At 35.4% G+C, this 26,732-nt stretch overlaps 5 protein-coding genes across 6 annotated transcripts; 4 read left to right on the top strand and 1 right to left on the bottom strand.

Annotated features, from left to right (window-relative positions):
* Nucleotides 1-1,459: 1,459 nt before the first annotated feature.
* LOC18055936 (26S proteasome regulatory subunit RPN13) lies at nt 1,460-8,991 on the bottom strand. Of its 2 annotated transcripts, XM_006453117.2 has the most exons (13): nt 8,787-8,991; nt 8,382-8,474; nt 8,212-8,271; nt 7,616-7,654; nt 7,459-7,533; nt 7,320-7,386; nt 6,673-6,754; nt 3,488-3,606; nt 3,365-3,388; nt 2,685-2,779; nt 2,531-2,608; nt 2,385-2,439; nt 1,460-1,899 (listed from the first exon to the last, which is right to left on the bottom strand). In XM_006453117.2, exons 1-13 carry the CDS (start codon nt 8,823-8,825, stop codon nt 1,757-1,759), a joined length of 969 nt encoding a protein of 322 aa, XP_006453180.1. In that variant the 5' UTR covers nt 8,826-8,991; the 3' UTR covers nt 1,460-1,756. The 2 variants fall into 2 exon arrangements, with proteins under 2 accessions (XP_006453180.1, XP_006453179.1); XM_006453116.2 differs by lacking the exon at nt 3,365-3,388.
* A 273-nt stretch (nt 8,992-9,264) lies between these two features.
* Nucleotides 9,265-12,877, top strand: LOC18055937 (protein APEM9). The gene is made up of 6 exons (XM_006453118.2): nt 9,265-9,357; nt 9,445-9,600; nt 10,029-10,106; nt 10,615-10,900; nt 11,191-11,543; nt 12,255-12,877. The coding sequence occupies exons 1-6, from the start codon at nt 9,290-9,292 to the stop codon at nt 12,382-12,384; spliced, it is 1,071 nt and encodes a 356-aa protein (XP_006453181.1). The 5' UTR covers nt 9,265-9,289; the 3' UTR covers nt 12,385-12,877.
* A 253-nt stretch (nt 12,878-13,130) lies between these two features.
* Nucleotides 13,131-17,358, top strand: LOC18055938 (tRNA pseudouridine synthase A). Its single transcript, XM_006453119.2, has 8 exons — nt 13,131-13,435; nt 13,512-13,699; nt 14,179-14,324; nt 14,824-14,915; nt 15,039-15,367; nt 15,826-15,895; nt 16,693-16,755; nt 17,038-17,358. The coding sequence occupies exons 1-8, from the start codon at nt 13,145-13,147 to the stop codon at nt 17,221-17,223; spliced, it is 1,365 nt and encodes a 454-aa protein (XP_006453182.2). The 5' UTR covers nt 13,131-13,144; the 3' UTR covers nt 17,224-17,358.
* Nucleotides 17,359-18,577: 1,219 nt separating this feature from the next.
* On the top strand, nt 18,578-21,597 carry LOC18055939 (pollen receptor-like kinase 2). The gene is made up of 3 exons (XM_024178075.1): nt 18,578-19,466; nt 19,703-20,488; nt 20,912-21,597. The coding sequence occupies exons 1-3, from the start codon at nt 18,611-18,613 to the stop codon at nt 21,574-21,576; spliced, it is 2,307 nt and encodes a 768-aa protein (XP_024033843.1). The 5' UTR covers nt 18,578-18,610; the 3' UTR covers nt 21,577-21,597.
* A 1,418-nt stretch (nt 21,598-23,015) lies between these two features.
* LOC18055504 (U-box domain-containing protein 51) lies at nt 23,016-26,690 on the top strand. Its single transcript, XM_006453121.2, has 9 exons — nt 23,016-23,048; nt 23,382-23,597; nt 24,047-24,141; nt 24,268-24,389; nt 24,542-24,742; nt 24,846-25,080; nt 25,194-25,295; nt 25,698-25,958; nt 26,637-26,690. Exons 2-9 carry the CDS (start codon nt 23,399-23,401, stop codon nt 26,688-26,690), a joined length of 1,269 nt encoding a protein of 422 aa, XP_006453184.2. The 5' UTR covers nt 23,016-23,048; nt 23,382-23,398.
* The last annotated feature ends 42 nt before the right edge of the window (nt 26,691-26,732 follow it).

Raw genomic sequence — 26,732 nt, forward strand, 5'->3', positions numbered from 1 at the left:
CGGAATCTATTAACTTTTTGTCATATGACTCTGCTTTCTTGCCCATTCTAGTACATAGAGCACTTCAGCTTGTGCAACCTCCTCATTGTCTACTCTATGCACTGCAATTTGCCATAAAAAACTAATGGGTAATGCTACACATCCTAAATTTTTTATTCCAAAAATTTATCCCAAATGATGTGTCATTTATCAATTGGTTGGTGAGATAATATAACTAATTCACTTGGATCTTGTAAAGAATTATCAACCATTCAATTAATGACACATCATTTGGGATAATTTTTTGGAATAAAAAATTTGGGTGTGTAGCACTATTGAAAACTAATGCCGATAGTAAACAAGTCCATTTTTGTCGTCGCACATGAACATCACACTTTTGGTTTTACTTACCAAACATCTATAGTTAATTATTTGAAAAATGATTGTCAAATAATCTTCATTTACTAAACACCTTCCTAAATTATTTATGAAGCTGAAAAAAATCAAGGTAGAAGTTGATTCCTCGGGAAGCAAAAGTAATTTCAAACATACTTTTAGTTCTGGCTACTTTTTAATTGATAGTTATTTACTAAATTCCTAAGGAATCAGATTTCTAAATAATGTATTTTAAAAAATATTTACCAAATATTTGTTGGATGCTAAATTGTCAAACAATCACTTATTTGAACTTTGTTCACTTTTTTTTTTAATTTTTAAATAATGACAAAATATAAAATATTTAGAAATTAGATATAATAATTTATTTACATAAAACATTAAAATTATATTTCTGAAAGTCAATTCTAATAATTCTCATTTTAAGAAGACTTAAGTGAAATTTTACAAGATTGCTTTGACTATTGTGTAACTCCAAATAACACCACATAAAACCTATGAAAAATTATGTGCACCTCAACATAAAACCCATCATAACTGGACTTAGACAAATTTTTTGAACATCTTTGTTCTAATTTAAACTTCAAATGCACCCATTAAAATTTTAAAAATTTCAATTTTTTTTTTAACTCATGCATGGGTTTAAAGTGAAATTAATTTCTCAAGACCCATACGACAACTTAGAAAAATGATATCTTCCAATTTCATTCTTTCTCGGATTACTGATTTGGCTTCTCTTCTCGACGAGTCGCTCCCTCGATGCCATATGGAAATGATTAAAGAACACCCGACCGTTGAATCATTGTAAAATGTTTCACAATAGTTGGCACGAAGATTACAGGAGCTAGTAGGCCATGAGAATGGTGCTACTATCAGAATAATCGGCAACCATCGGGTTAGATGAGAATCCGAGATCGAACTGAGAGAAGAATCGTCGCATTATTTCAAAACTTGCATTTTTTTTTCCCAGCATATGCAATTGTTTTGTCGAGCAGCCATGCATGTAAATCAAAATCGTCCATACATACAAACAACAGTCAGACGCTACAAAAATGAAATTTCTTTTCATGATTTCTTCAATAAATCAAAATCAATCCATTTCCAGGATACCGCATGGCATAAAATATCAAATCCAGTTATCTCTCATCAAATACAAGAAAAATTATAAAATTTTATTGTTCAATGTACAAATGTTGTAATTCTAAACTAAAACCAACACTTGCAAACTAAATTGAAACCACCTTCTTTTTCTTTTTCTCCTTGCTGTTATCTATTCCCTGCATGTCGACATATGTGAAAGATACAAAAAGACCAGATAAAAGTTCTCTTCTCCTACAAGAAATAAGGAACCAGAGAAACAAGTAAGAATGAAAGGCCTCAACTACTTCGACTCATCCATGGAGTCACTACGGTTACAAGATTGAGACATTAAATTCTTGTCATCCTGCCTTGACTCTTCAGACTCGGACAACTTGGAAACAGAATCTTCCAGTGCTTCCAGGAAAGATAAAACAGTGAATTTGTCTGCAAGATAAAGTGACAAGGCATAAACTTCTTAGGTCATATACACAGTTTTTTAGTAGCTCTGTTACTAGTGAGGAGTTGTAGAATCTTAAAGAAGCTGCAGAACTTATTATAAAGCCAGCATCAGGCAGTGAGTTCCACAAACAATTGATTTTCACAAACAAAGGTTGTCACATAGCTTCAAAGGGTAAGAGTTTGACGTCACGATTCATGAACAAATAAGCTAACTCATAGAATCATAATTATTTTTTCCTCAACTTTTCCATGTAGCTTCCCACTTGAAGACTCGATTATTCATGGATTACACAACGATATATTACAACTCAATAAAAGAAACAGTAACTAATCAACAGTTAGAAAGGGTTTCTCTGCAATATCAGAATTTATACCAATAATCAGATTGATATCCACGAGTCTAACAGAACCCCCAACCCAGTAAAAAAAAAAAGCAAAGCAAATTATTTTTACACTTGCTGAATACTTACATTTACTTGGGTCAACCCCAAATTGAGACAAATCTATCTGTCCTGTTTTTAATACCTGCAAGCAACAGGTATAAAAGTCATACTCGTAAATTGGCTACTCTCTTGCCAAAATGAAAAGTAACAAATATGGGTGTCCAATTTCTCACGTAAGTAAATGAATCTACTTGTTGACGAAAAGGTGGGCTCTGCAGCAACTCTAATAACTCCTCTGGAGTCCATTGACCCTGCAACATCATAACAGTCTCAACTCACAACAATATTAAAACATTAGAAAAATTCAAAAACAAAAATAGTATATACCTCAGGTAAGTATGGAGCTAATCTCTGCTCCAATGGCAATGTTTCAATCAATGGCATTATCAAATCTGGCTTCAAGATGTCTCCCAATCCCAAGCCTGACATAGCAGAAAGAGAAAGCATAAAGATATGGTCCAAATAAAACAGAAGAGACAATTTATCAGCTATCAGCAACACAAGATCACCATTTTGCATCATGCAGAGACATGATTTACTAGGATCTATCATTTTTCTTAGACCCGGAGTCATTTTCTAGAAATAAGTGCTTGATTCTTATTACGTATCAAAAGGGCAGCATGATCAAACTGATATATTGCAAACTTATCTTTTGTGACTCCACTTCTGCTATGCTTTGCTTCTTCATTTCAAGTTATTTTAATAATTTAGAATTCCAAAAGGAAAGAGACTAAAACAAACACCAGTATCTACAATATGGAGAAAAAGCAAGGACAAATCACTCAAAGCTAATTTTTATACAAGGAAAGAATGATTTATGAAAGAAACTGGTGATTCAGATTGAGAACACCTACAAACAGATAACTAGAAAAGAGAGATTCCCCTCAAAAGACTCTAAACCCCAAAAGCAATATAGAAACCAAGAGGAATGTATGTAATGGCATCAATTACTGTCTTTAAACAGACATCTTCACACACTAGAGAATATAATAATCTCAAATTATCACCTCCATCTGGATCTTCTGTTATATCTGCAACATATTAGTGATGCAACAAACCTGTCAGAGCTCAGAGCAATTTAAGGCGAAAATTTAAAAACAGAAAAAGAATTATGTGACTAAAGAACAGACCTGCAGGTCCAATGTTACTAAAGATTCTTTGCAGATCTTCCAATTTAACTGGTCCTGATGAAGATGTTACGTCACTAATTGCTTCTCCACCTAAGTTTGGGACCACCAAATTTCCTGCTCTGAAAGTCATTTGAAAACCTCAATATAATAAGTCCAGTTAATCCCAACTAATATCTTTAAAAAAATATCTTGTCATCAAAACTGAAAATCAATTACAGCTACTTTCAGAAATGTGCATGGCTGCATCACAAATACTGCCCAATAGGAAGTGCAAGTGAAATATCAGAACAATAAAATCAGATGAATCGGCTTAACAGCCTATCAGTTGCAATTCATTCTACAAGGTTTTATAACAGAATAACAATTAAGTCAATTCCCCGTTATCTTTGGAAATGACTTCGGCAACATTGATGATTGATACTAACAAGACCAGCCTACCAATGAAAACTAGTGGATAATATTCAGTATCAATTTCTGATAGAAATAATTAGACGACTACAAAATCTATTACCCTAACATAAGGAACTGTCATAAGAAAGAAAAAAAACATACAAATAAGACAGCAAAAAGGATCAGTCACATTAATATTGGAGCCATCGGGAATCTCTAACCTACATTGTTCAAGATAAATCAGTGATTCATGACAGAAATGCAACAAATCCTAACATTTCAAGGGCAAGGAACTGGCCCTTCACAAAACTACATATCAAGACCTTTTAATTTTTCATTTATAACTGAAAAAAAATATGAAGAGTGACACAACATCATCCAGCACCCATGTTGAGGTTGCCACATTCAATGGGACTGTAATAAGGTGGTTTCTATTGTCTATTCATTTATCTTCTGTACTTTATCATATTTTTCTTTTCCACATTGCCAATTCCTAAACCACCTCTAATTTTAGGCCTTGCAACCTTAACCCACTTCATAAGATGAAATTCGTAGCCATTTCCATATCCTTCCCAAAAAAGCCTCTCATCATCTTCTCAATTCTTTTCACAATTCCGCACGGAATTTATAGAGCTCTCTTAGCGCTTTGGAGGTTTCCCTAGGAGAAGATCTCCCTTTGACACTCAGTTATTCGAAGCAAGTATGGAATTCATCCAAGTGGATGAGATGCAAACATGATTAGGAATGGGTCCAATAGAAGCCCTTGGAAAACTATATCTAAAGAATACCCCATTTTTCTTGGTTTTGTTACTTTAAAAATGGGTAATGGGAATGCTATTCGTTTTTGGGGGATAAATGGAGGGGTGATGTTCTGTTTTGTGAGAAATTCCCTCACTTGTGTAGATATGTCTTTCTAGGAATATCATGATTTTCTCTAGCAAGACTTTCTTTCTACTCACAAAGAATTGGAATTGGATGTTCAATTTTAAAAGAAATTTGAACGATAGAGGTTGAAGAACTTGCAACACTCAAGTCGAGTATTCAAAATATTTGTATTGACGAATTGGAGGAAGACAAAAGGATATGGAGCTGGAAGCCTCAGGAAGTTGTGCGATGATTATTCTGCTGGAGAGGGTTTTCCTCCTTCAAAATGATTTGGGAGGCTAGCATCCCCCCTAAAATCCAAGTCTTCTTCTGGACCTTGGCACAAGGGAAATTAAATTCTGGAGAACTGATTTCAATGAAAATTTCCTAATTTTTGTCACTCTCCTTCTTAGAGTGTGATGTGCAAGAGAAGTGCATCTTTTTCTTCATTGTTTTGTGGCTTCAAAATTGTGGTATAAATTGTGCAAAGAAGCTAAGTTTTTGTGGGTCATTCCGGATTCGTGTGATTTTTTTCTTATGGAGTATATCCTTTGCTTTTAGCAGAGGAACAAAGGTTAAAACTGTTTGGAAACGAGCAATGGCAGTACTGTTTTGGGTGATCGTATTTTTGAGGGGAAAGTGAAGATAATGCTGAAGAACTGTGGGATAGATATTGTTTTCTTGCTTTTTTTTGGGCTTCAGTTTCTAAAGAGTTTCAAGATTCACCTTTTTTAAAAAATAAAAAATAAAATTCCATGCATCAAAACTGGAATGGGGTTTTGAGATAGGGAGCTAGAACTAATTCTAGCCTTGTACAGGGGTGATTAGCTATACTTTTGTATAGCACAAATAGTCATAGGTCCACTATAAAGCCTACCGGCCAGAAAGTCCTCCAGAATGGGAAAGCCGATCAAAAGACTATTCCATAACCGACACTTGTTGCCGAATTGAGGGGGCTTGGCTTGTACCAGGCTCTAAAAGAGTTTTCTTCAAGCGACCAATCTTTCCATCCACAACAAACAGAAAAGAGAAGACCAAAACAAAACACCCGAATTAGATTATGTCATCCTTCCTATTTTCAATAGTCTCCCATTTGGGCCCAAAATGGGTCCAAGAAGAAAAGTTGGGTTTTTCATTAAAACTAATTCAGCTTTTTCCCCACCAAAACATTCTTTGGTCATAAAGAGGCGTCCCAAATGGGAGGAAATAAATGTTCGTATTTTTGAGGAGAAAAGTGCAGATAATGCTGAAGAACTGTGGGATAGATATCATTTTCTTGCTTCTCTTTGGGCTTCAGTTTCTAAAGAGTTTCAAGATTCATCCTTTTTCTTCATACATCAAAACTGTGATGGGGTTTTAAGATAAGGAGTTATGACTCTAGCCTTGAGTAGGAGTGATTAGGTATACTGTCGTATAGGACAAATAGTCATAGTTTTTGTTTTCTTAGTGGACAGCTGGTCCACTTTCTGTTTTAAATCTTCTTCATTAATACATTTTTTAGTTTCTTATCAAAATATATTCATGCACAATTGTACAGATTATGTAAATAATAAAAGGTAACCTATTGTCTTCCATTAAATAGAACAAACAAGTTATATATAACATAATAGGGTTTTAAACTTACATACAATGCCTAATGCTGGGATATTAACTTGTAAAGTAAGAATAAGCAGAGGATCGGGTTCAAATTCACGGAGAGCAAAAATGGCTATATTCCAATATGATAATTACTCTGTTTCTTGGTTAGGTTGCAATTTAACAGTTAAACTGTTTCAGAATCCTATCTAATCAAGTTGATCATGCAGTTTCACGGTAAAGTCTCAAGTCAAACCCAAAGCAACTAAACCCACTAAAAAACCTAATAAAAAAAATTTCCAACTTTCCTTTTTTTCCTCTACAAATAAATGAGTTTCCAATTATAGTAATTGTACCTTGATGAGACATCATCTTCAACCATATCTTCAGACACTTGTAGAGGAACAGAAGCATCGAGCTCTTCTTCATTAACAAACACTGCAAGTGGGCAAGATAAACATATCACCATAGTTGAACAAATAATTATCAATGCCTGTACTCAGTTTTCTAACTATGATTATGGGCTTTGACAAACAAACCCAAAATCCACCAATCCAAGGTTTCTAACATCCCATAAAACTCTGTCATCCTACATAAGATGCATATCTATCGAAGATTAGAATATAAAAGAAAGTTAAAAAACATCAGAAATAAGGAGAGACGACGGAAACTTTTTTTTTGGGGGGGGGGGGGTGGGGAGTTCAAATACATGAGAAAAAGGTATAGCTACAATGCTCCGATATAAAAGTTGAAAAGAGAAGAGGAAAGATGGAAATAAGTCACATGCAATCCTAGAAAAATATGAACTGGAAAGAAACAATAAGTCATGCACATTAATTAGGCTGAAAAGAGATCTGAGAAGCAACAAGTCATATACAAGAATGAGCAGTATGATCTGTTCTGGGAGTAAGGAATTATTTGAAGAAAACTTATCTGAAAAGAGGTTCAGATGTTTTATGACTATATTTTGGATAAAATTAAAACAGGAATTAATATTAGATACCTAAAGGTCGATTGATGAAATAGTTGACAGAGTTACACAATTGTGAATCTTCTTCAGCTTTAGGCTCCTGGAAACAATATGAACACAAATGTCAGAGTCCAGAGAACAGATAACAAAGAAGCAAAACAATGACTCTAACCTGCATCCAGAGAAAGAACTTCCTATCATCCGTATTGAACTTTAGAATATAGACCCTTCCTGATGCTTGATTAACCTGAGCAAAACAAAAATATTAGATAAAAGATAACTCAAACAGGTTGAACTCCTATGAAAGCTGTTATTTCAAAATAATATACCTTCTCAAACACTGCCTCATGAGGAAAAACAATCTGATCCTGTGATTTCTTGCATTAAGGAATAGCAAAAGATGTTCCAGGAACAAGAATCACTAGTAATGGGGACATTAGCGAGCAACCAATAACAACAGAACAATAGTATAGGAGGTGGATTTCAAGCAGGCAGACCGAGTTTTAATGGCCACTGAATCTAGATTATGTAGTCAGGACAACAAAGGGCAAATAGTAAACATCACACTGTGTCAGTTTTCATGCACGTATAATCCTCAACAAGTGAACCTGCAGCAACCACAGATATATGTACATAGAATACAAAACTAGATGCTGTATTCGCTTTCTAGCACACCTTGAAATGTCCTTCACAACAAACCCATGTTTATTCATTCAGTCCATTGATCGAAAACAAGTCCCGAAAAGTGCAGACTCAAAACAAATGGTGGACTGTCACACTATTGAAATTACTATGATTATGAATTGAGCTTTAAAGGGAACTAACAAGAAACTGGAAACAGTAGCATAAATGAATCCAAGAAGACAAGCGTGAACATAATCTAGTAAGTTGAAGAGAAAAATACATAACATGATCATTTGGATACATCTTCAACAACATTGCGAGTGCGATCAAGCCACTGAAAATGGATTAAACCATGTTCACCCTGACCCAAAAAAAGAAAAAGAAAAAAGTGAACAGGTTTTCATTCAAAGATTGTAAAAAATAATTGCACCAAATGCTACCGAAGTGTAACACTCTTCAAACTGCCCATACCCTTGCTATGCGAACAAGTCCTTTACGTGAATCAGGAACAACCTTCTTTCCGTCAAAAGTCATTTTACCAGCACGAAACTCCAGCAAAATTTCCTGAACAAATATTCGTTTATACGATTTTTAAAAAAAATAAATGCCAAATCACCATAAAATACAAAATGAAAAAAATTGCGAAAAGAAATAAAAAAAAGGAAAATCAGACATATTAATAAAAAAATCTCACACTTAATCTGTACCAACTGTTAAAGTAATTATCAATTGCCGTATTATACAAATCATCAAATAATTTCACTTTAAAGAGAAAATCACATGAAAAATATGACCCTTAAATAAAAATAATAACAATAATAATAATATTTGTAATAACATTAAAGTGCCTGGCGAATGAAAGAATTATGAAGTTACCTGCATTGCTGGAGAAGCTGCGGTCGACGATGAGCCCATTCCTCCAGTTTTCTATTGTGAATGTTTGTTTCAATCAACACAAGGAGCAAATTGGGGATTCAATTAAGTGCGATAAAAAATTATCCCAATTTTTAATTAAACCCTAGAAAGGAGACGACGAAAGAATTCTCTAGGTGGTTTATACTTTATCATGAGTAGAGAGAGAAAACGGTGCCGGATCGGGCACTCAAATTCAAACGTTAGTTATCAATTAAAGGGATTTATCTGTTATTGTCCTTAGCTTTTTGTCTTTTTCTATTTTTAGACATAGTGTGCATGTTTTCCCACAGAGGTCCTCACTTGGGTAGTGGACTTGTTAGTACAAATGGTCAAACTATGTACCTCTTCAAGAAATAATAACAATTAGGGATCTAAATGTTATTAACCCACTTGTTTTAGTATTTTTTTGCCGTAGCTTTTAATTTGATGTGCAATCTATCAAAGCGGCAGCGAGAACGAGAGAGATGGGAGATAATGGCATTAGCACATGCACATCCCCTTCAATTTGGGAAGAAGTTGATCAATCTGAAAGGTGAAGCATCGCTTTTTTTTTTTTGCTCAATTATTTGATTTCTGCCCATTATTTTAAAATTAATATAATTTCCATTTGGTTATACAGTTACCTTGTGTGTTCTATGTATGAAGAGGCAGCTTCGCTAGGTTCATCTGTTTTAAAGCGTCTTCGAGACAGTAACAATAATTATAATGAAGAGTCGTATGATATGATGGAATCTGCTGGCATGGTCTTCGTTCAGTCGTTGAAGGAACTTGGCCGGTACATAACATGTTTCTTTATTTACCGTAAATGCTGGCTTTTGTTCTTTGAGGTATTGTGACTTTTAATCTACAGCTGTTGTCAAATTTAAGTAAGTAGATGGTTGGGTGTTTATCAGCTGCTCTGTAATAGTAGTGGGTGTTTTTCAAACACATTAGCTGCTCTGCTTTTGAAGTTAAACAGTAGCTGGACTGTTACAAATAAACCCTTATCATGGAACATGCTTGAGACGATAATACTCAAGTTGGATTAAGTGGAAAAGCAGAAGTTTCAGTGATTTCATTTTTTGCACCTCAATTTCATAACTTGGTGTTTCTCTCTGGGTATTGTTTTTTCTATCATGACATGGACAAGAAAATGGGTATCCAAGTGTAAAACATTATTTAAAAACAAATACTAATAATTGTTGCTTCCATTGGTCTATGCAGGGTGGCAGATATTCTGAATGAGCTTAAGTTATTGTTCACATCTGTTACAGATATCCCTGTTCAAGTTCTTCTCACTGGGTAAACTAATTAATCTCTCTCTTTTTGCATTTTTCTTTATTATATTATATAATCCATGCAAAATGATTTTGATTTAAATGTGAAACTTCATTTGCTATTATGTTTGAGTGGTAATTTGTTTGTAAAGCTATTACAAATTTGCAGAAACATGTCAAAGTTATTATTGATGTAATTGAACTGCCCGTGTTCACCTACCGTTTACTGCAGCCTATTAGATGTTTCAAAAAACTTTAATAAGTTCCTAAGACCCTCATAGACAATAAGTTTTCTACCAATATTATGTTTTCTGAAACTGTTAATTTTTGTTCCAGCGCTATTTTTATTTATAAAAAATATCCTTATGACATTGGAGGAGATAACGAACTCTGGAGCTGTTAATGGGTTATATTTGTTGGCATTTGTTCATCATGTTTTTAACCTGTGTGCGTGAATTTATTCTGATTTGAAGAAAGTGACTCGATGTTTCTGGCAGTGGTTTCAATTTTCTTTTGTAATTTGTGTTAATTAGGGTGTGTTTGGAGATATCAGAAGGATCGTATGCTGATGTTCAGGAATTTCTTGAGGAATTCCTTAGCAAGTGGAGCTGTGTGGATGGAAAATACTATGTAATTACTGTTGCAGAAAAAAAGGCGGATTCAACTGAAGGATGTGATGGTCAGTTAGTTTTGGGAATTGATCAGTATTTAGAAGTTGTTGAGATGTATGCTGTGACTCTCCTTGGGACCGTTTTGAATGATGTGGATCTTGCAATCTCCTGGATTGAGAATGCTGCATTACCTGAGGAAAATCGCCAGGTAAAGTATAATACATTGCATATTAGTCTTCCAACAAATTCTGACCAGATATATAGATGTCAATGAAAACATCACAAATGGTACTAGATGCTAGGAAACATGACTTTGTAATTTGGTCACCCATCAATTTCTATACAGCTCTTAGAAGATTAGATCCGGTGGTATAATAATTTTATTGTTGACCAATATATTTCTCAATAGAAAGTCAAGGGAGACTAAATTTAAAAATTTTGATTGCTAGTGGAATTGCTGGAAATTTTACTGTTTTATCACTGCCATGAATTTTCTAGGATCTTTTGAGAAGATTACACTCTCTGTACTCTCTCAAAGCCAGCACTGGGTCAGAAGGCTCATCACTGCTGCCAGATGATTTCCAACAAGCTCATCCTTTGAAAGATCCAAATGTATCTGAGAGGTCTTCAGAAACCTTAAATACTAGCTACCTGCCTATCAGAGAGAATGTGACCAATCAAACAATTTTGAAAGTTTCCAGACAAACTTACCCAGGTTTCTGGTGGTTCTGGCCTATCACCTTGAAGCTTGGTAATGCTCGGATTGTCTTATCTAACAAGAAGATTGTGCTTGGCTGTTTGATCTTTCTCGCATATTATGTTATTCAGAGGAAAAGAACTGATATAAGGAGGTAAGATATTGTATTCTTGCTGGTTTTATATATCTCTATGGTATTGGATTTCATATAAAGGAATCATGCTCCTCCTGCTGACTGTCTTTTTCACTCCATAATTGCAGCTTGGCTCTGCTCAGTCATTGTTTATAAATTGTTAATCAGTTAAAGTTTGGCAATCCTCTCTTGGGTTAAAAGGACATGCACTTTCATATAATGTAAATTGAATGAATATTCCATTGGTGAATTGGAGGGAGTTGGATATCATGAAAAAATGATTATTGATGTACAACAGCTAAGCATTTGAGTTTGTAAAACTGGAGTGATCGTTGGGACTGGCGTACCCCAGTCACTTAAATGTCAACTGTTCACCTTACTAAGGGGAATGGACGCTGATCCTTTTGCGTGAAATATTGAATCGTTTTGTTTATTCCTGGTGTATGTCATTGAATTGCAGTGAGAAACAAGAAATATTTTTGGAGTTATTTCTAAAGAAAACTTGTTATTGCTTACTAGTGCTTAGGATGGTTGTAATTATTTCTTATGTGGCCGGGTACTTATTTAGCTGCAAAATGCAAGCATTCAGTTATAGTAGTATCATGATTATTATAGCACAAATATCCATGTCGATCTTGAAGGAATACCTGTATAAAAGATGGTTTAGTCCAAATACAAATTTTCCATTATAATTCATTTGAAGTTTTAAATATATCTTATTATTCATTTCAGGAGTGCTTGGAGAAAAATTTTATCCGTGAAGAAGGCTTTGGTAGACTTGTGGCAGCTAGCATTTTCATACCAAGTGAATCCTCTAGCTGCGGTTCAACCTCTTCCTGCTGCAACACGAGGAGGGCGCTAATGAGATTTCAAGTCCTTACCATCTTCTGTTATGCCGCTTATTCTTATTCTTTGATGGATGACCTTCAGAATGGCAAACTCTATTATGTTCCTGGTCATGATGCTTTGAAATTGATGTCAGGCATGCAGAATTGCAGAAATGAGGATGTAGCTTGATAAAAGTGCATGCATGACAGACTGGGCAATCTTTGCTGTGTTCTTTGCCCGGTGAAAAATAATAAATCGGAGATCCTAGTCTTTAGTTGAAATAATTATAATTTTGCTTATTTTTAAGCAATTATGTAAATTGTAGAAATCTGATCAAATCGGCAATGGTTATGTGTCACAATTTTATAGATTGACTTCCCACAGTCCGACTAATCAAAGTGACACATGGCCCGCACACAATAACATGACGATGCCTAATCGCGACGGCTCCATAATGTAAACGTTGCTATACATCAAAAAACATGCGATCTCGATGCTATGTATATTCTGTTTTTGTTATTTTTTTATTTGCAAATAAAATTGTGTGATTAAAAGTCACTTTTGTATAACAAGGACAAAGTATGGTGCTATAACAATCAATTTGAAGAAAATTTTGATAATTTTCTTTTCGATTTAAAAAAGAAAAAAAGAAAAAAAGAAAAATGACTGCGATGCAAAAGGCTCTCTCCACTCTCTTGAAAATGGGGTAAAAATTTGAAAGGCTTTAAATTTCAATTAAAAATTAATGAGGATATTTCTGTCATTTAGGAAAAACAAAAACTGGCTTCCATGGAATGCGCACGGTTATAAGAATAATGCTTTCGCTCTGCTTCCCCACTGAAGTTGCAAGAGTTGCAGCTGCTGCAGCGGGGAAAGCGTTTCGACGACTCTCGATGGAAAGCCAAAGTCGTGCGGAGAAAAAAGTATACGTTCATTATAACCACACTGATTCTTGCAAATTCGCCCGTTGGACTGCCAAAGAAAGTTATGAATTCATGCGCGCAAGGCCCTGGCAAGACGTCGTCGATTTTTATTCCGATATAGTCAGCGGCCGCTTAACTTTGTCAGACTTGTTTGGAACTGAGGTGGGTTACTTCTAGTTTTTCTGTTTCTTGTTATTTTAGAGAAATGCTGAAACTGGATTTGTTAAACTTATTGTAGAGAACAAGAACAAGTTCTATTCATAACGATGAAAATGAAATTCCAGAAGTTGAAGCCGGCAGTGATGCAAATGAAGATAGAGCTGGGTCTGGGAGATGGGCTAGAGCTAATTTTAAAATAGTTGTTTCTTATCATGGACCTTCTTTTGATGGGTGGCAAAAACAGCCTGATTTGAACACCGTTCAAGGGTAACTTTTTTCTCAATTTCCATTTTGAAATTAATTCGAAAGTAAGGGATCTACTTATTTGGTAAAAACACACTTTTATTACTTGACAGCTAATGATCCCTAAACATATCCTTAGATTCTGTTTGGGATTATGGTAATGTGACAATGCTGTGAAATGAAAGCTCTACTGTTTGGTAGAGGTTAATTTCGACAAAGTAGTAACAGTAATATAGATTTTTTATTAAAAACCATGCTGTAAAATCACCTTAACTTTGAAACCAAAGTTGCAAGTGTTTGCCAACACTTTACAGCTGCTGCCAGAGAGCAATGCCAAATGGAGCCTATTGCTACCACCTTTTGTTTTGATGAGGTCAAAAATAGTTTGGAACTTGTTCAGCATTACTTCGATTACACCCATACTATTTGCTGTTTTCAAGTTTTCCTCATATGCCTTTGCTACTCTTTTTTTTCTTTTGTTTTTCTTTCTTCCCCAACTGCAGTTTAGTAGAAAAATGTCTTGGGAGTTTTGTTGATGAAAAGAGAGCTAAGTTGTTGAAAGAGAAGTGTAAACCATTGGAAGGCTGTGCTCTTGTTGCTGGTCGAACTGACAAAGGAGTGACAGCACTTCAACAAGTGTGTTCTTTCTGTATGTTATTTATTATAAACTCGTGTTCCTATAAAATCAGATCGCCTATCTACAGTTAGTTCATTTTTAGATATTGCTTATTTTTTCCCAATCCTTACATAACATAACATTTGATATGATAAGAAAATTCTAATATATATAGACCTAAAACTGCAATTCTTCCTTGTTGGAATCTTCTTTTGGCTCTTGTCATCTGTCTGTTCTTAGAGATGCTAATGATCTCATCTCACCATAAATAACTGGTTTGGTTGACTGATAATTCATGTGTCACTCATAAATGCTGCCTTTGTATTATATATGGTATGTGACTTCTGTATGTATTCTCTTGCGAACAAGATATTCCTAGCTTGTAAGCTTGTAGCCTTTTTTGAGAATGTGCGCCAGTGAAAACAGATGAGAAATGATTTCTTTGAAGCTTATGGGATTTACAGGAATAATATTGTCACATCTACCTTTGTTGGGTTACATGTTTCTGACCTTTAAGTGATGATAATTTTAGATACCTGGAGGAAGGATGTAAAACCTTCTGAAATTGAAGATGCAATCAACTCAGCGGCACCAGGAAAAATCAGGGTAATATCTGTTTCTCAGGTAAGATTTGCTTCCTGATCTACATGGGTTTTTCTCTTTGTTTAAAACTGTAACTGGCACATTATTATCTGTCAGAATAACTATCTACTATCTTTAAGATATGGATTTCAAATATTACATTAGGTGTCGCGAGTATTCCATCCCAACTTCTCTGCCAAATGGAGGCGGTATTTGTATATATTTCCTCTCAATGATGGAGAAAAAAGGGAGCAAAGCATTGACAGTGAGGTAGAAGTGGAGAATTTCCACACCAGTAACAATGTTGGTAAGCAGAGTAATGGATGCTATGAAAATATTGAGAACCTACTTATCAATGATGAGGGTGGGTTCGGAAGTCATGAGAAACCTAGAAATTTTACCATATGCCGTGTCAATCTGCTCCTACAGAGACTGGAGGGAAAGTTATTGTCCTACAAGACTTTTGCTCGTGATACTAAAGCCTCCAGAAACATGTAAGAAATTAACTCTCTGTAGCTTAGAAAGCCGTTTGTCTGATTATTTCTGTACCTTGGTTTTAGAATACATTACTTTGTTAATTATATAATAACACTTCCATTTCACTGATGCAACTTGAAATGTTGGTATGCTGCGATGATTACTGATATTAGAAACTAGACTTCTTTTCTAATATTTCTTGAAATTAGTTCTTAATTTGCAACTCATCTGCTGAATATTCGGTTATTGTTATCAAGTCCTATCAAACCCGACTTTTGTTGTAAAGCTGAGTTGAACTTAAGTTTCTTGGCGCTTATGGGACTGGACAAGTTGTGTTGGCTCAAGATTACTATCAGTGTGTTAATTTGATTCACTTTAAGGAATAGCTAGGTGACCTGAAGATTCTAGTGACATGTCTTGAATTTTTGCTCATTGTCTAATGAACTTCCTAATGGCAACATTCTTTATGTTTCAGAGGTCCACCAACCGAATGTTTCATCTACCATGCTCGAGCCACTGAAGCCACATTACCATGTCCAGTAAATGTATGTCATCATTAACCAGCTTGTTTTGCATCTGGATGGGAACGCAAATTCTAATTACGGGAATTTTTTTTTTTAGCTAGTCACACCTGGAAGAATAATGCTTCTACTTGCGGCTGGGTAGAAATTAAAAGTAATTCAAAATGGCTTGCATAGAATATCTATTGCAACAGCATAGTTTTTTTGCATTAAAACAAAAACAAAAGCAGCTATGTTTTTTTCATTTTTTTTTCCCCTTTTTCATTCAAATGTTGCCTTAAACACACAGCTATATTTATATCTTCTCATTACTTAGATCTTATAACTGCTTTTTAACTTCCTAGAAATAAAATTGCATATAGAAAATACGGCTTTGCATTGAGCTTAAAAACTAAACTAATGCCATTAGATGATTTGGGACAATTTGACAGATGATTTGGTATTTAGGATTTACTGTGCACTGAGCAAACTTGGAATATCTGAATCAGACATTAGTAATATAAATTGATGGAGGAAGATTGGTTGACTTTTTGTAATTACTCAGAATAATTGGAAGTTCAAAAATGTTATAGACCATGTGTCCAACAAGATATATGGTAATGATTGTCAAAATATTTAGTACAAGACTCTTTGGGTTTTATTTCCGCCACAATCATTTATCAAAATTAGGAAATGTTTAAGAATGATTTGATGAATCAGTTGATTTTTCATTTTCCAACTCTCTTGGAAAAACGTTGATGATTGTTATTCTTGTCTGAAACGGCTAAAACTAAATAATTCTGGATGTTTCTTTTACTGATACTGATTTTCTATCCCTGTAGGATCATGGGGAAGGAAGAAAGGTAATGTGTGTTGAGCTGGTTGCTAATCGCTTCCTACGCAAGGTATTCAAGTCACTTGTTTACTAGTCATTTAGTTAACTTGTCATTTAGTTCACTCATGAAGAAGTGACTTTGACATATTTATCACAAATATATGACATATCAGAACTGCAAAAGCCATTATTGATGTCCAATTGTTTGGCTTTCTATTTAAGGTCCTCATTGAATTTGTTACTCAATTAGCTCAGTGGGATTCTTATTAGTAAATTCATCTTATTCTTACCATGATTGGCCGGGTGATTTTGGGATTTTATCTAAGTTCACTGTATGTACTGCATATGATAGATGGTACGTGTTCTTGTTGCCACATTGGTAAGGGAAGCAGCTGCTGGGGCTGATGAGGATGCACTGCTGAAGCTTGTGGATGCTACATGTAGACGTGCCACAGCTCCCCCAGCACCGCCTGAGGGCCTGTGTCTCGTGGATGTTGGATATACAAATTTTGATCCTCAAAATTCTCTTATCCCTTGAGATTTATTTTCTGTCAGTGTGACTAATGTTCATATCCAACTTTTTTTAATATTTAAGTAGGAAGCTTGGCTTTAGTTTGTATGTACAGCAAAACTTCTGTATAGTCATATTATATCAGCTAATTTTATTACTATAAGGGGATTATAACTTAAAAAAAATGTTGTTACAAAATAATTTTGCCTTAATTATTTTTAGCGCAAGTGAGATAGAGGTAAAGCATGTCATACATGAATAATTTATGAATGGAGAATGTCAAATCTAATGCGTAAGATAGATATGGTTTCAAAAAATTATTTAGTGCTAGAAATATTTAAAATCATCTTATTAAAAGTATAAAGAATAAATTATTATTTCAAATGATTTTAGAAAAATATTTTATTTTATCTTAAATCTTTAATATAATGTATAGATAATTATTACTATACATGGGTAAGTTTGTCTAACAACTTCTTAAAATGAGAATTAAAAAGATTATAAGTTTTTGTAATGTCAAATTTATTCTTATTTATAATCGGTTTAAATTGGAATTATAATTTTTTATAACTATTTGAAATTTAATCGGACTATAGGGAAGTTTAATACTTTCATGGCATTAAATTTTTACTTGCTAATGTTAGGACTAGCATGTGAGACCTATTGAGAGTTACACCTTCACGCCATTTGTATTTGTTTATTTTTTCAAATCTCCAGGAAGAAGGTTTGGGCGGGGCTGGTGTCAAGATAAAAGGGTTTTCCCGACAGAAATGATCCTTTTGTTATTGGGACAGCAGCATGCGAGCTGATCTCAGGCTCTCTTAAACTCTTTCAAGCAATTAATATTTAACCGAACGCTAAACAAAACGTTTGCCACCTCAGCAAAATTCGGCATTTACATTTGATTAAATGTAACAAAATCTTATGCTTAGTGCTTTTTTAGTGAGAACATCTTTACTTTAAAATGTTACTAAAATATAAAAAATTATATTTTTTTATTTTTTTACTGCATCCTTACTTTAACAAAATAAGAATTGCCTCGTCAGAGAATTGGAGAATAATTTTACATACACCCACTACATTAAGGTTTTAGTTTACTTTGCTAGTACCTTACAGTCTTGGCCCGACATTGATTATAATCCTGTAGGAATTGGGATGCTTCTTGATACCAGTGAGGTGATCAGTCGAAATAATAAACCAACAGTTAAAAATGAAAAAAAACTACAGACTAGAAATTCTGTCAAAGGTAAAGGTAAAGGCTGTGCGGAGATTTCTGAAGCATAGAAAGAAAAGGAGACCGAGTCAACAATCGAAAGGCTCCGTTTGATATTTTCTGTTACCCCTTCGTAAAATAACCTCATTGTGAGAGGCTATTCTTAGCACCTCCAGTTTCTGCTTTCACCTCTCTCCTTGAATGCCATCAAATTTCAAGCTTCAATCCCAAGCTTCCTCTCTCCACCCCGGCGCCCGAAAGAGCAAAAAGCAAAAGCACCAATTCGTCATTGCAGCCCCTTGTGTAAAGGGCGCGCACGACGCCCCTCTGTCGTTTGTGCGCGTGCAATTGCTGCAACGTCGTCGTCCACCTTATAATTACTATGCTATGTCTAAAATTACTAGACATGAACCACTCCTTCTTATATTTTTTAATATCGTAATAACGTCATGTTTCTTGTCGTGTTCGAGCTTAACGGATTCTCAAACCCTCCTCACTTTAAAACAATCTTTATCTAATCCCACTGCCTTGGCGAATTGGGATGACAGGACGCCGCCATGCAATGAGAATGGTGCCAACTGGAATGGCGTTCTTTGTCACAGAGGTAAGATATGGGGTCTGAAACTTGAGGACATGGGGCTTCAGGGCAATATTGACATTACCATTTTAAAGGAGCTGCGAGAAATGAGAACCCTCAGCTTGATGAGGAATAATTTGGAAGGTCCAATGCCTGACCTGAGACAACTTGGTAATGGTGCCTTGAGAAGTGTGTATTTGTCGAATAATCGATTCTCTGGGGAGATTCCTACAGATGCTTTTGATGGTATGACTTCTTTAAGGAAGCTCCTTTTGGCAGATAATCAGTTTAATGGTCCAATTCCAGAATCATTGACCCGCTTGTCTAGGCTTGTGGAGTTGAGACTTGAAGGCAACAAATTTGAAGGCCAAATACCAGACTTTCAGCAAAAAGATTTAGCGTCTTTCAACGTTTCCAATAATGCTTTGTTTGGTTCCATCCCTCCAGCTCTCAGAGAATTGGATCCTAGCTCCTTTTCAGGTCAGTGTTTTCTTGTCTCTATTGTCACTATCTTGTAACGAATGCATGATTGAATTAAATTACAAAGGCGGAATCACACTTTCATTTCTCGATATAGTGGAAACATAAACTTAATAATGCATCATCAATTATTCGCCTAGTATTAAAACATTGACCTAAAGAAAGTACATTATACGAAATGGACATTAAATTAAACCTTTATTATTTGGTGTCTCACACGTTGTTTGTTCAAGCAGGCAATAGAGATTTATGTGGAGAGCCATTGGGATCACCATGCAATAGCCCTACCCCCAGCCCCAGCCCGAGCCCGGGTCCCAGCCCCGAAAGCAGCCCTACTCCAAGCCCTATCCCTCTCCCAAACCATCCTCCTAACCCTATCCCCAGCCCCAGCCATGATCCCCACGCCAGCTCCCACTCGCCTCCAGCCCCGCCACCTGGTAATGATTCCGCCGGTTCCGGGAGTTCTAACTCAACATTGGTTATAGCATCTGCTACAACAGTTTCCGTAGTGGCAATTGCAGCTGTAGTTGCAGCTATCTTCGTCATTGAGCGAAAGAGAAAACGGGAACGGGGAGTCTCAATAGAGAACCCGCCGCCGCTACCGCCACCATCATCAAACCTTCAGAAGACATCGGGGATCAGGGAATCAGGGCAGTGCTCGCCAAGCTCAACGGAGGCCGTGGTGGGTGGCAAGAAACCTGAGATCAAGCTTTCGTTTGTCAGAGATGACGTTGAGAGGTTTGATTTGCATGACTTGTTAAGAGCCTCGGCTGAAATACTGGGTAGTGGCTGCTTTGGATCTTCTTACAAGGCTTCGCTTTCGACTGGGGCCATGATGGTGGTTAAGAGATTTAAGCAAATGAACAATGTTGGCAGGGAAGAATTTCAAGAGCATATGAGGAGACTAGGTAGATTGAGACATCCGAATTTGCTTCCTCTTGTTGCTTATTATTATAGGAAAGAAGAGAAGCTTTTGGTCCATGAATTTGTCCCGAAACGAAGCTTGGCTGTTAACCTCCACGGTATGTACAAGTCTCTTTCATAAATCCTTAATTTGCAAATTATATATTGAGAGACTCTATGTATTGTAGTGGCGAAATTAGGGTTTTGGTAATTAAACGAGACCATAAGGCAGAAACAAAAAAATTTTAGGAGGTCGTAACATAAAATTGTATTTCTGAGGAACCAAACCATATAATAATTTTATATAAAACTGAGCTGAGTTTCAGTAAAAGCCCTTGTCTTTTCTGGCTTCCTTGATTATTTGCCCGCTGAGGCAGAATCAAGATGGGAATTAAGAAATCAGAGAATGGAGAGGCCCCATTACTATGCTCATGTTTAGCATTGAAATGATTAGAAGATGATTTTGATTTTTTCTGTCCCCCCGACTGTCCTTACTCGAAAAACATTCAGCCCTTTCACATAAATTCCACTTTTCCTTTCAGGTCACCAAGCTCTAGGGCAACCAAGTCTGGATTGGCCATCGCGCTTGAAAATCGTCAAAGGAGTTGCCAAGGGCCTGCAGTACCTTTACAGAGAGTTGCCAAGCCTAATCGCACCACACGGTCACATCAAATCCTCGAACGTGCTTCTCAATGAGTCCTTGGAGCCTGTACTTGCCGACTACGGCCTCATCCCCGTAATGAATCAAGAGAGTGCACAAGAGCTCATGATTGCCTATAAATCTCCGGAGTTCTTACAACTCGGCCGAATTACAAAGAAGACCGACGTGTGGAGTCTTGGAGTTTTGATTCTCGAAATCATGACCGGAAAATTCCCCGCAAATTTCTTGCAACAGGGAAAGAAAGCAGATGGCGATTTGGCTAGTTGGGTTAATTCAGTCCTCGCAAATGGAGACAACAGAACTGAGGTGTTTGACAAAGAAATGGCGGACGAAAGGAATAGCGAAGGTGAAATGGTGAAATTGTTGAAGATTGGATTGGCTTGTTGTGAAGAGGAGGTGGAGAAGAGATTGGATTTGAAGGAAGCTGTTGAAAAAATTGAAGAGGTGAAAGAGAGAGATGGTGATGAAGATTTTTACTCTTCATATGCAAGTGAAGCTGACCTTAGGTCTCCAAGAGGGAAGTCTGATGAATTCACTTTCTCTTAAATAATGATCATCACATGCAACTCATCGTGCATTGAGATAAAACGATTAATTTATTGATTGATTTGAGTGATGTGTTAAATTATTTTTTTTACCCAGAACAGGAAAAAAAATTAAAAAAGAAAAAAGAAAAAAGAAAAAGAAGAAGAAGAAAGAATATTATTTGGTACTAACTGAGAGTAGCTTCTCCGGAAGAATTGAAAGAATATGGAAGGTGGAATTGGGATGGGGGGGCACGCATGCAATGGATAGTAATTGATGTTTTAACGTGAGAGTGTGAGTGTAAAAGTAAAGGTGTGGGATGGAAGTAAAGTTGAGGATGTGATTTTGTTTCGCTCTTTACTTCTCTCTTTGAGTTTTACTTTGTTTGCCAAAAAACAACAGGCATGTTATGTTCATTATGAGAAGTGGATATATACATGATTGATGGATACCGTTATGTTTGTTTCATACTTGGCTTGAACTGTTCTGGGTAAGTAATATAATAAATTGATTTTTTATAATACAATACCTAGCAAACTATCTCTGACCCCCAGGTATATATTTTTCTGCCGCTTCAGTGTCTTAAGTGATATCAAATGAGCAATATAATCCATTGTCACCAAGGGTTCCAAATAATACACCTCACACAAATGTGAATATAGATTGATTTTTTTTTTTTTTTTTGGTTCTCGAATTAGCAAGAGGCCAACCATGTGTTCATATTTTGCAGTGCAATTAATATATATAAATGGGTCTGCAGCCTAAATAAAATACATCAAATTTTACAGTAGTAAGATTTTATTAAAAGTAGAAAAATTTGACTTATATTACCATAACCAAAAAAAAAAAAACTGGTTTTCTATATTAACCAAAAGAAACAAACGATCATGAAATCATAATTTTTCTGCCCAAACTTAATATAGCACATTATTCTAAGCCCAGACAGGATTTTTCATTTTTTTCACGAATCCTGCCACAGCACGCGATTTGCTAGGCGTTTTCGTTAATTGATGTCATATTTGGAGGACATTTTCTGTCCTTCATTCTTCGAGTCATAGTGGCAATTAAGTTACGGGGTTAATTAAGAGCTTTACAATGAATTCGATACTTTCGGAATTTGATCTTAATAACTATCATTCTTCTATTATAATTTTTCTTCCATATTTGCAGTATATTTATTTATACGTATCATTCATAATCAAGTAGCAAGATAGCTGTTTCCAAAATTTATATCTAGAAAGATTTGGTTCTAGCTAGGGTCAATTTTCTCAACCGTAAAAAAGATAAAACAATATAGAGACTGACATGGCAATGTATGGTTGGTAATTTGACTGGACGAGAGATGATTTATTTCAGTCTTTCGTTTTATGCGGCGAAAATCTCAACTGCCCTTCAATCGTGCTAGACTCTCGAACTAATGTTTGGTTTAACTTTTATACCCATTTACCGCACCCTTTTTAGTTTTGTTTCATTCTCTCATGGAAGCTGGAGAGGTGAGTGCGTAATTTTTTTTTTCTTTTTTTCAAATTGTCATAATTAAAAGTTGTTGATTGGTCAGTGCTGCTAACATGCATGTTTTCCAATAGATATTGGTCTTTCGTGTTCCTCTCTCCATTGATGGGATCTGTCGCTTGACGCTACTTAGAAATTTCTTTTCTACATAATATCATTCTTGAATGTCATGGTTTTATGAAGGATAAGACTTATTATGTTATGTTCTCCTGGTTAGATGTATCTTTAGTAGTGATTTTTTATTTAATAAAGTTATCCTTGTGGCCTAGTCTAGCGGAGGTTACTTGTGACTTCTATAATATTTTGTATTGCAGTCACTTTCACTTGATGAATGAACATGTGGAATCCAAGGGAGAATGAACAAGAACAACAAAGGGAAGGAAGGGAGAAGATAGTAGCTGTGGCAATTGATAAAGACAAATTCAGCCAACATGCTCTCAAATGGGCTGCTGATAATATTCTTAGCCGACACCAAACTATCAAACTTGTTCATGTCATTCAAAAATCACATTCCAATAGCCAATATTCAGGTCTCTCTCGCTGTCCCCTTAATTTTCTTGATTCATTTTTTTTTTCCCGTATGATTATGTTACAACAAAACATGAGAATTTCAAGCATATTTGCATATTCAGTCATTTTCCAGTGCAGTATGTCTGGATATAGGATTATATTTTAATCAGATATGAAAATACTTTGAGCTGATAGGATTATATTGAACTTCTTCGTCTACTATGAACGTCTGCACTTTTTAAAATTTAGACGAAAAGAATTAACAAATAACAAAATTTTCTTAATGTAGCAAACAAAAAAAAAAAACTTTTAAGAGTTTGTAATTTTTTGTGTTTTAACGCGGATCGGCACTAGATAATTCTTGTCGGTGGGATTAAATTTGTGAGGAACAACAAGTTTAATTTTGTGCAAAAAGGATACATTAAATTTATAATTTTAATCAATTCTCTCTTTAATTAATTACCTGCAGTAGGAATTAGTGAGGAATTGATTGAACAACAGCAGCACGATATTCATGCCATGGAAGTGTTCCTTCCATTTCGCTGTTACTGCACCCGTAGGCATGTGAGTTTTTAATTTACCATCCTTCTGCTTATTTTCTTTTAAGCTACTTATTGCTCTATAAAATTATTAAAAAACTTTATTACCTTTTCTTAATCATTCTAAATATAGTTTAATTTCATATATTAGATACAATGTGAACTTGTTGTATTGGAGCGTCAGGATGTAGCAAGAGCACTAATTGAGTATGTCTCCCAATATGGAGTGGAAACTATGTTGCTCGGTGCCCCAACAAAGAATGGACTCTCCAGGTATATATATATATATATATGTATAAGTAACAATTTCAATTTGTGGCACTGTTGCTCACCAATACTCTGATAAGCAACGGCGCCCATTATGTGCATACGAGAACATAATGGAACTAATCATTAATTGAATATGTGTTTTAATTTGTTTATAGATCTTCTTTTTGCAGGCTATTCAAGGCTTCAGATACTCCGGGCACCGTATTAAAATGGGCACCTGATTTTTGCAATGTATACATTGTCTCAAAAGGAAAGTGCCATGCCCTGCGATCTGCAACTCGCCCAGTCCCTCCCGTCCCAACAGAACCTCTCACTCCTCGCACTCGCCTCTTGGCTGAAGCAGCCGCAAATGCCATGTACACACACACACACGCATTCGCAAACTCAGTTTCTAGGAAAATTATATAAAGTGAAGCTAAACTATAACCGATGATAAAAAAAATAATTGATTTTTTGTAGAAGGAACTATGATGAATTTTCAACTGCGGAGATGGAACTGACACTTTCAAACTCAGGGAGGCTGAGTACTGACAGCAATTTCTTTTCATTTTATGAAAGTCTGGGGCTTAACATGGAGGGGAAGAGCTTTGATTCACCGCGAGCCAGCAGGGGTTCAATTAATCTCACCTCTTTACCTGAATTGCCATCAATTTCAAATGACAGCTCAGGAACTTCCAGTTCATCACAGAATATGGTAACTTAATAAATCAAGTTCTACATATACGGTGTGTTCCATCACTGTAACATGAATATGTGCATGCAAGAGACTTAATATTGTTTCTTTGTTCAATGAAATTTAATTTCTAGGAGGATATGGAAGATGATGTTAAACGGCTTAAAATGGAGCTCAAGCAAACAATGGACATGTACAATGCAGCCTGCAAAGAAGCTCTTGCTGCTAAACAGAAGGTACCTAGTGCTTTGAATTTCCGTCTTCCGAGAGTGATTGCTCCAGTAGTGTTCAAACTTGTTCCCACCACTCTCATTTTATAACCTTTAATTTTTCATTACAAATTTTGCAATACAAATATCCTACGTTTTACAGTAGTATACACAATATATCATATGCAAGTTGGGGGTAGCCATAAATGAAAACTTCTGTGAATCAACAATAAAGAACTTCCAAGGCTTAAGGACTTTCAATGAACAGCTTAAATCATGGCATAAGACCGGTTCTTGTGATCGTTGGCTCATATATATTTTGGTCTCGGTCTCGGTCTCGGTCTCTTAGCTTTCACACCTATTTTGGTCTCTGACGCTTGTCATTAATCGGACTCTTACCGAATAACTTAAATTTTTGGTCTCTCACAGGCAGTGGAACTAGAAAAATGGAAAATGAAAGAAGAGAAAAGACTGAAAGAGACACAAATGGGCGAAGAGAGGGGGAAAGCAAAAATAAAGGCAGCAATTGAAGCAGCAGAAGCAGCTCAGAAAATTGCCAAGTTAGAGGTGCAGAAGAGAGTGAATGCAGAAGCTAAAGCACTGAAGGAAGCTGAAGAAAAGAGAAAGCTGTTAGATGCTTTATGGCAGTCCCATATGGTTCTTAAATACCAAAGCCTATTCCATATTTTGGTTGTTTTAATTCTGTTTTATTTTTATTTTACGGTGCTTAGAAAAAGTTTTTAAAGAACTAAAGTATCCTAACAAATAAAGTTGGGTATATTTTGCGGACTGCTTATTAATTTCAGCTGAAAAATTTGACTTGCTACATAGTTTTTTAATTATACTAAGTTCAATTAAAACATCATATGCATGTCACTCATTATAAACTCTACATGACTATCACATTAATAACAAAATAAACCATTTAATCAACATTCGCTTGCTGCAATATCATTTTGAAATACAAATTTCGTATTAAAACTTTCTGTCTATGACTTTATTTTTGTGGGTGAATGTAATACCGTCATCTTTTAAAAGAACGACTGCAATTGAACGTGTGTATTATTGTTTAAACTTATTTGAATTAAATATGAACTATTGTCAAGGTTGTGATTTTGACCCTCATCTTTAACTACAAATTGTTAATAAATTTGCCCCAAATCTAGGGGAAAATACAAAAGCTATAAAAAGAGATTAAATTATTAATAAATTTATAAAACCTTTGCCATCCAATTTGTAATGAAATGGTGCAATGGCATTGTCTTTTAATTGAAAACGATATTCGGCAGCATATATGCCGAATAGATAATGGTGACATTAAATTAAATTGCGCAGATTGCTTGATTTTATATGCTTGATCTTCTTTAGAGAAGACTCGATGAAGTTTTACTTTGTGATGGATGGAATATGATCCTCTCCTGATCTAAGCATTGCTGAATTTTTAAGGATCTTTTGTAATGTGTC

The sequence above is a fragment of the Citrus clementina genome, unplaced genomic scaffold (genome assembly GCF_000493195.1).
Source record: "Citrus clementina cultivar Clemenules unplaced genomic scaffold, Citrus_clementina_v1.0 scaffold_1, whole genome shotgun sequence".
Lineage (NCBI taxonomy): Eukaryota > Viridiplantae > Streptophyta > Magnoliopsida > Sapindales > Rutaceae > Citrus > Citrus x clementina.

Coding starts and splice junctions, on each gene's coding strand:
- LOC18055936 (XM_006453117.2), bottom strand. CDS start 8,825: ATGGGCTCATCGTCGACCGCAGCTTCTCCAGCAATGCAG. Junction 3,389..3,487: donor TAGTAACATTGGACCTGCAG/GTCTGTTCTTTA, acceptor AATATGTTGCAG/ATATAACAGAAGATCCAGAT. Junction 2,609..2,684: donor TAGCTCCATACTTACCTGAG/GTATATACTATT, acceptor ATGATGTTGCAG/GGTCAATGGACTCCAGAGGA.
- LOC18055939 (XM_024178075.1), top strand. CDS start 18,611: ATGCCATCAAATTTCAAGCTTCAATCCCAAGCTTCCTCTCTCCACCCC. Junction 19,467..19,702: donor GGATCCTAGCTCCTTTTCAG/GTCAGTGTTTTC, acceptor TTGTTCAAGCAG/GCAATAGAGATTTATGTGGA. Junction 20,489..20,911: donor CTTGGCTGTTAACCTCCACG/GTATGTACAAGT, acceptor TTTTCCTTTCAG/GTCACCAAGCTCTAGGGCAA.
- LOC18055938 (XM_006453119.2), top strand. CDS start 13,145: ATGCGCACGGTTATAAGAATAATGCTTTCGCTCTGCTTCCCCACTGAA. Junction 14,325..14,823: donor TCAACAAGTGTGTTCTTTCT/GTATGTTATTTA, acceptor TGATAATTTTAG/ATACCTGGAGGAAGGATGTA. Junction 16,756..17,037: donor CTAATCGCTTCCTACGCAAG/GTATTCAAGTCA, acceptor TGCATATGATAG/ATGGTACGTGTTCTTGTTGC.
- LOC18055937 (XM_006453118.2), top strand. CDS start 9,290: ATGGGAGATAATGGCATTAGCACATGCACATCCCCTTCAATTTGGGAA. Junction 9,358..9,444: donor GAAGTTGATCAATCTGAAAG/GTGAAGCATCGC, acceptor TTGGTTATACAG/TTACCTTGTGTGTTCTATGT. Junction 10,107..10,614: donor GTTCAAGTTCTTCTCACTGG/GTAAACTAATTA, acceptor TGTGTTAATTAG/GGTGTGTTTGGAGATATCAG.
- LOC18055504 (XM_006453121.2), top strand. CDS start 23,399: ATGAACATGTGGAATCCAAGGGAGAATGAACAAGAACAACAAAGGGAA. Junction 25,296..25,697: donor CTCTTGCTGCTAAACAGAAG/GTACCTAGTGCT, acceptor GGTCTCTCACAG/GCAGTGGAACTAGAAAAATG. Junction 25,959..26,636: donor AAAGCCTATTCCATATTTTG/GTTGTTTTAATT, acceptor GATCTTCTTTAG/AGAAGACTCGATGAAGTTTT.